Raw genomic sequence first — 8,237 nt, forward strand, 5'->3', positions numbered from 1 at the left:
ACACACCTTGTTCAGAATCATCTCCCTCTCTTAAGAAGTAATCTGGCACAAAATAAAGGCTAGGCAGGTGTCAGAGGACATGACTTCCCAATCTCTTAGGGTCCCCTGGCGGAGTCACCAGAAGAGAAGAGACTGGCGTCTGAGTTAATGGTGGAGTCTTCACTTTTCAGCAGGAGGCAGAAAGTACTTTTGATAATGGAAACTGGAGATTCTGTAGTAAGGTCAAGACTTGTATAGGAATCCTTGTCTCCAAGTAAAAGCTTATTCTAGCAGGATCAAATAAAGCCCAGAAGACCCCCTTTTCAAACCCTGGTGTTCTAAGCATAAAAAAAGAAATAGAAAAGAACACAGACCACTCTATTTTAATATTTTAAGTAGCATAAGTCATAATGTTTGTATACTACACTGTACAAGTATATACTGTTACTTTTCAAAGAAAATTAACTTCTTATAGGATGTTCTGAAACAGTTACTCCATTCAGCTAAGAGCTTGATCCTTTCGCCACAGCTAGGACACAAAGAACACAGTCTATGAGATTCCCAGTCTTCCAGCTGTGCCTGTTTCTGCTGCCACTGAGAGAAAGCCTCTCAGTCAGCTGTCAGAGCCCCTTCCCTCTCCTGCGCCTAGAAGCGGCTCTGCAGGTAGATGTGTGCCGGGCGGTCCAGCTTCTGTGCTTTGCTTTCCGCAAGTCTCTCCTTCAAGAAAACTTGCGCTTCTTCATGGCTTCTGCTTTGACTGCCAGGCTCTTGGCACAGATGGTCAGGACCACAATGAGAACACCCACCACAAAGGTCACCAGGGGCCAGAGGAAGCAGTGCAGGAGGACAATCTCATCATGCGTGCGATGCAGGAGCACATCGTCTGGCCTGCAAGACAGTGGGGCACAGGAAAGAGAGGTCAGCCGCCGAGGTGAGGTAGGCACTGGAGACTGTTCAACCTGGGAACTTGTTTCAAACCCAAAATGAAGACCTCACTCTGTTTGTAGGTACTGTACTTTGAGCTTTGAAGCCATCGCAAGTTTGAGGAATTAAAGTTACTGGTGCAAACTTGCATAGATTCATACAATTTATACTATGCAAAGTGTCAAAGGTGTAGCAGTCTCTCATGCTAATATTTCCCCCACTCTCAGTTGCTTAACATTTTTCTCACTCATCCTTTAGTGTCTGTAGGTCAGGTGGTTTGGATTAGTTTAACAATGACTTATGGGTCGACATTCTCAAACAAACCCTACCTAGACCAGCATTTTATTCACAAAAAAGATCTTTATTCACAAAAAAAGGCAGTGAAGGCCGCTGTTTGACTTTAGTAAGAGACCTGTGGTGTAGTCTTCTGGTCAATTAGTTTCAATATGTGGAAGGCTTTTACTAGTGACAAATGAATGTTGGTTTTAATATACTTTTCCATGCCTTTTCAGTGAAATTAGCCATAATTTTACACCACCGACTACATTCTTCTTCTTGTTTAAGATTTATTTATTTATGCATACACAACTAGGGTACAGGTCAGAGGTGTGGGGGCTGAGGGGATCCACCAGAGACAGAGCAGGGAGCAGAACGGATAGATCTACTGAAATACACTGCTGAGGGGAGCAACAGGCAGGTCAGGAGGGGTCTGCTGCGCCATGTAGGTCACCTCCCTGGCTGGGGATTGAACTCATGCTGCAGTGGCTGCAATAGCTTCATAGTGCTGAGCTTTAACCCATAGAGGGGGAGGGGAAGGAAAAGACTAAGTCATGGACACAAGAGTCCTGAAGAGGGTGAGTGTAGCATGTGTGCATCCTGTGAATGTACCCCTACAACGAATTAATAAGATGTTGGTGTAAAACATGAGGCTACATATGTAACCAGGGGCTGAAGCCAGAGACTGTTACAGGTGGCGCCCCCTGCAGGGCGGTGCTGGTGAGGACGAACACCCCCAGGCAAAACACAAAACTTTCTGTAGCCAGCTGTTATTTCTGAAATTGTTTAACTGCCTCCCATATCCAGGTTATTTTCATGATCTCCACTCACTTTTGTCTGGAATGTGCACTTCAGGAAGGTGCCCTAGAACAAGAGAAGCGGCCGGCTGGAACTTGGGGGAATCATGGGAATCCAAACCCTGACGCTAGATTCCCCGAGAGGGAATCCTTTGATCTAAATGGCAAAAAAGCAACTCAAAGGTTGGCAGCACACCCAGGGATACCAGATAAAGAAACAAAGATCTGGTATATATCCTTCTTAATATAAAAAAGATATTTCTTTTGATGCTGTCACAACAAATCAAATTTCTCCCATCCCACAAAGGCTCTTCTGTGGCTAACAGGAAGAGAAAATGGTGAACTGCTTTTTTTAATGGACTGAAAAATTCCTTAATGATTCACGTAAATATCTGAACTTCATGATTACTTGTTTTTATCACCTGATGGTTAATTGTACCAAGCAAGAGGTAAGATTATTTCAAAGTGCTTTCTCCATAATATCCTGTAGGTAATAGAACTCTTTCTAGTATTATCATCGCGGATACTTCTTGTTTATCAAAGAGTGTTAGCTGCTAGAAGGTTAAAATTTTGGCTCATCTCTAGCAAGACTACATGACTGTTCTGTGGCACGCAGACCTGTCATGCTTTCTTTTCTTCACCTTTCTAATTTATTTCAACTTGCTATATGAATCCATAGAACACTCATTAAGTCCTCCTTAGAACAGGCATACCAATCATTTAGGTATCATGTATACAGTAACTTCTGGAAAAATTTCTAGTTGTCTAGGTTTACCCATATTTCTATGAGAAAAAAAACATTACTGCATTATTATAGGAATTTTCACTTATGTATTTTGATGAAATCTTACTTTAAAGTACAAATGCTTCTCCATTACCACAGACATAAAATTGTAGGTATAATGTCAGTCCGATATGCCAGGTCCTTGCTAGAAGCAATACCAAATGATCAAAAATAAAAAATAAAGGAACAATTTCATTCTCACGACCTTTTGAATAAGTGATAGATAGTCCTACTCTAAATCCTGTTTAGTGTTTATAACATGACCTACTTTTAAAAAGAATCTGAAATAGATACTAATGAAAACAAAAGACTTAAGTACAACAAAACTCTTACACTGACAGTAAAAAGCAAGTGCAATATAATTAGAATGAAAAAACTGCTATTTAACAACCCACATTCTCCCATACAATTATTTTCCCCCTCTTTGAAGAGCAGTACTGTATTATTAAATCAGATTTTAGCCAGAAGTGGAGAAGCTTAAAGATGGGCCATTAACTTCCCAAAAGAAGACTCTCAGACTTCCTTTCCATGTTAGCAATGCTATTCCTGGAGAAACATCCTCGGGAAATGAAAATGTTGTTCATGGCGTTAATGTGCAAAATACCCTCTAGGTTTTCAATTATTTATTTAAAGGAACTAATTCTTAAATGTCAAAAAGTACTTGTGATCTGCCAAGTCTGAGAATATAGTGATACTAAAAGGAACCCCCAAAACAGGCGCCAAGGACCAAAGCTCATGAAGCCAGGACAGTCCAGTCTCTCTCTCCCTGAGGAAGACAAAAGAAGAGCTTCCCTTATTTACTTGCTGAAGGCAAATATCAAATGCCCAAATGCAAAAAGTTCTTATAAGAAAAGACTGTAAACATGTAGAAAAGAACCACATGTTCTTTTGTTCATGTGACTTTTACTGGAAAACTTCAAAAACAGGGTCTCCCTGATGGCACAAGGGGTTAAAGCACAGCACTCTGAAGCTACCTGAAACCACTGCAGCACAAGTTCAATCCCAGGCCAGGGGATGACCCACATGGCACAGCAGACCCCTCCTGTTTCACACACTGCTTTTGCTTCCCTCAGCAGTGTATTTCAGTACATCTTTCTGCGTGTTCTGTTCCTCTGTTTCTCGTGAATCCTCTCATCCCCTCCACACCTCTGGTCTGTACCCAGTTCCTGTATGCATAAATAAAATAAATCTTAAAAAACAAAACAAAACCTTCAAATACAGCCTCGAGGCTTCCCTCTGAAGTTCAGTAAGATATGCTACCAGAGGGCTTAAAAATTAAGGCAGTGGGCCCTTCCTGGTCACGCAATGGGTTAAAGCACAGCACTAAGAAGCTAAAACCACGTCAGCATGAGTTCGATCCCCTCCCAGGCCCAGGAGGTGACCCATATGACATGGCAGACCTGTCCTGACCCGCCCATTGCTCCCCTCAGCAGTGTACTTCATCAATCTACCTGTTCTGCTCCCCACTCTGTCTATGGTGAATCCTCTCACCCCCTGTACCTCTGGCTTGTACCCCAGTTCTGTATGCATAAATAAATCTTTAAAAAAAATTTAAGGCAGTGTCTTCTAAGCCCTTCTGAGGCCATCATCCTGAGATCTCACTGTTTCAGGGAAAGGGAGATGGGGTATATATCTAGTGCAGCAACCTCCCAACCTCACACAGAGAAAGAGGTTTCTGAAAGATAACTAACAGCCACATTCTATCTCTTCCCTAAGCTGAATCATATTCTCAGTCCTCACTCCAAGCAAAGAGGACACTGAAAACTAGCAGGAGATATAATCACGGATCACACACTTGCATCGTGGGTGTGAGAAACTGTTTCCAGGGAGAAAATGACAAACATACTGATGCGCCCAAAATATGCACACGAACAGGGATTCCATTGGGTATTTGGAAGGCTGGCAAGAGCTTCAGAATTTGGTTCTCAAGGAAATAGGGCGGGTAAGGAATCCCCCTCCCCCCACAAATGTCAATGTATCTTCTTACCATCTGAATAACACTGGGCATATTGTGTGCTGTTGAGATGCGGCATTTAAAAGGAGGTCGAGAAACATCTTTCTCAAGAGTTGTCATGTTAAATTAAGGTGGCAGGGGGCTCCTGTATTAGGGAAAGTAAAGTGAGGGCAGGGCAAGGAGGGTTCATTCACCTCCCCATGGGCTCAAATACGAAGGCCCCCCACGAACAACCATGGTCTCAGCAGGTCTGTGCAAGCCAGGCCTTTTCCCAGTGGTCCTTGCACATAGAAGATCATCCCAACGTGCAAAACTGGCAGTGAGAGCCAGTCCACATCAGTGCAACAGGAAGGGGTTGAAAAGCCCCTGCCCCAGAGTTAAGTTAAGCAGAAGTGGAAAGTGGAGGTAGCCGTAGGAAAGGCAGAATCTCAGATTTCACAGGAATTCTTTCAAAGGGCATTTATATTTGTTTGGAACTGTAAATACCGTAGATGAATTTGCATAAACAGTCATGTGTATTTGCTTGTGCTTTTCAGATCGTGCCAACTATTTTCAGATAATTTCCAAGAGAGAGTGATCATGTTTACTATTCTTTTTCGTCACTGCAAAATTTATTTTCTTTTCTCCCTGCTGGGTTATTTAAAAACCTCTCTCTAGCTTGCCCAACCCACGCGTGTATAACTGCTGTCACCAGGGGTTCCTGCTCCTTCAGCTCACCTGTCCCACCTCTCCTAGGTGCTTCATCCTCCTAGAGACGATCTCCAACACTGCTGCTCCTCCACACATTGCTGCTTGGGACACCAGAACATGCAGCCCGTGCCTAGTTAGGCCAATGCCAAATGAGCTCAAGCAGGTCAACAGATGTTCTATTTTTTTCAAAGCTCTGAAAAAGATTCTGTAGTTCATGCTACACTAATTCATTCAAACAATTTACTCTCAGGAGCTCAGCATTAATCTCTGATTAAGTTAAATCTAATTCCCTGTAATTAGATCCTCAATGAAGAATAATCAGTCAGTTGCCACAATATTTTTTTAATATCTCTCTCACACCAGTATGGCGTTATTATTTTGGTAGTTCTGAAAAGGGTTTGAAAAATGTAGTGGTGTGGGGGGTAGAGAAGGGGAGGATATGAATTTTATGTCTTTTTTATTATTATGAAAGCACAAAGAGGGTTACCTTATGTTACATATTATCATTCTAGAAGTTTCCCACTTCATTAAAATGTATTATGCACCAGTTATTTTTTAATTAAATAACTAGCAGAGTATATATACTTTGCTGCTGCATGTAGGCAGACAGACACAGGCTAGCATTTCTATCAAGGGTAGCAATGAATAATTCAGCCTAACCCCTAAATTATATAGTAAAGAATGCATGAATAATAGCTTTACATTCCATTTTATTGTAGTCTGGTAAGCAGCTAGTTCTCTTGCTAAAGTGCATTGAGCACATACTGAAATACCCTGTACAGTATAGTAATAGCAGCTTCATTAATTTTTAAGCCCTTTCCTAACTGATAAAATGCTTAAGAACAAAGTTTGATGGAGAAGCATGTATAATGTTAATGACTTGTGATATAATAATGGAATTTTTAAAGCAAGTAATTAAAAAGATCCTATCAGTCATACTGAAAGTTTTGTCTTAAATGTGCCAGCAGCTTAACTGGCTCAGAAGCACATGACAGTTAGAATTCAAGAAAATACAAGTAACTAAAATACAAGTCACTAAAAATGATAGGCCTGGGTACTCCAAGGAGAATTGTTTTCTTTTCACCTGCCATGACGCTAGCAGGAATAGCCCAGGCAGCGGCTACCTTTTCAGAGGTCCCACAGTGATAACAGGCTGCAGAGATGCCTTTGCCCCAGGCAGGCTTTACTATAAGTGGGGGAAATAAGCTCTCCTTGTTATGAGTGACTGAGATTTTCAAGTTGTGACCACAGCACAATTTAGCTTACACTGATCAAAATACAAAGGTATAAACTGGAGATTTTGTAATTTCTCTAAGTAAATTTAGCTGTTATGGTCAAAATTAGTTGTTGCTTAATCGGAAGTATTAAAGCAGCTTGTAGATGCATATTTGGGTTTTTAAAAAATGTTCATTTATTTATGCATACAGAACTGGGGTACAAGCCAGATGTGTAGGGGCAGTGAGAGGATTCACCTGACACAGAGTGGGGAGCAGAACTGGCAGACTGACAAAGTACACTGTTGAGGGGAACAGAGGGGAGAAAGGAGAGGTCTACTGCACCGCCTTGTGGGTCACCTCCCTGGTGGGGGATCGAATTCATGCTTCATCGTGCTATGCTTTAACCCGTTGCACCACCAGGGAGGGCCCCAATATATCTGGGGGTTTTAAAAGGCTTTCTTGGTACACAGCTCTCCTTGAGTCAGTCACTCAACAATATCTGCAGAGCATCTACAAGGAGGCAGGTGCCGGAGCGGGTCTGGGGTGTGGGTGCTCACTGACTGGCTGTCACAGGCCAGGAGCCTGCATTCACCTTACCGAACAGATGCCAAAAACACGCTCTACGAGCTTTCTTAATGTTTGTGGCTTGCCCATCGCTGAACTATATTTCAAAATGCAATAGACATTTGTACAAAGTGCAGGCATAAAGGAAAAGGCATACTTAGGTAAGCCTGGGAAACTGTCATTTGAGGAGACATGAAAACAGAACAAGGGTTTAGCATCCAGATTTCTTAGTAGAAGACATAAGCACAAGAACTTTTCAACTAGCATTTCAGAGTATTTTGTCACCAATGGTATACTCAGAGAATCTTCTAGCAGCCGTCTCATTGATCAGCTAGTAGAGTCCCTTATGTTAACCTATCCCAATACGGGCTGTAATCCTGGGTGATGTCAGCAGTGGTGCAGCAAAAATGCTAATGAGAATGGACTCTGGAGATGACAGCATAGATTTGAATTCTCTTCCTGCTGCTTACAGGCTGTATGATTGGAGAAGTTGCTAAACTTCTTTTTGCTTTATTCCCTCATGTTTGAAATGTAGATTGTGACAATAATTCTTATATAGGTGTAGCACAGGTTCAATGAGATTCAGTGTATAAAGCACTTGAGCAAATTCTCAAACAGAATAAGCATTTACACAGAGCCTCCCTGGCCGTTATGGGCTCTGCGTGAAGTCAGAGGAAGATCATCAATGAAAGAGCACAGTCAGATCACTGTCTAGTCCTTTTTAGCATTTTTATTAATAACTGGATAAGGGGACTGACGTCACTTTGATTTATAATTAAGATAACATCTTATGACGGAAGACATAAATGATGCCTGTCAGAACCAAGAGTCAAAATAATCAAATATATATGTATGTACATAGTGGTTACTTTTAAAATCTTGCATTTAAATCCAGGACACCATTCTCATAAATTTAGAAATGGAAGGAACTGCTTTAAGAGAAGCGTATATGAAACAGACTGAGGAGGGCGGGGTAGCAAATTTGATTAATTTTAAGCTCTGCATGAATCAATAGTGTGTTGTGGCTGCCAAAAAAAAAAAAAAAAAAAAAA

The 8,237-nt window shown here is 41.6% G+C and overlaps 1 protein-coding gene across 1 annotated transcript in view; it reads right to left on the reverse strand.

Moving 5' to 3' along the window:
- Positions 1 to 304: 304 nt before the first annotated feature.
- KCNMB4 (potassium channel subfamily M regulatory beta subunit 4) overlaps positions 305 to 8,237 on the reverse strand; it is a 37,501-nt gene continuing 29,568 nt past the window's right edge. Inside the window, exon 3 of the mRNA XM_004675897.2 lies at positions 305 to 867. Within this exon, the coding sequence (XP_004675954.1) occupies positions 699 to 867 (169 nt within the window). The 3' untranslated portion in view covers positions 305 to 698. The remainder of the gene's footprint in view (positions 868 to 8,237) is intronic.

This window comes from Condylura cristata, unplaced genomic scaffold, assembly GCF_000260355.1.
Source record: "Condylura cristata isolate star-nosed mole 26May11 unplaced genomic scaffold, ConCri1.0 scaffold00004, whole genome shotgun sequence".
Classification (NCBI taxonomy): domain Eukaryota; kingdom Metazoa; phylum Chordata; class Mammalia; order Eulipotyphla; family Talpidae; genus Condylura; species Condylura cristata.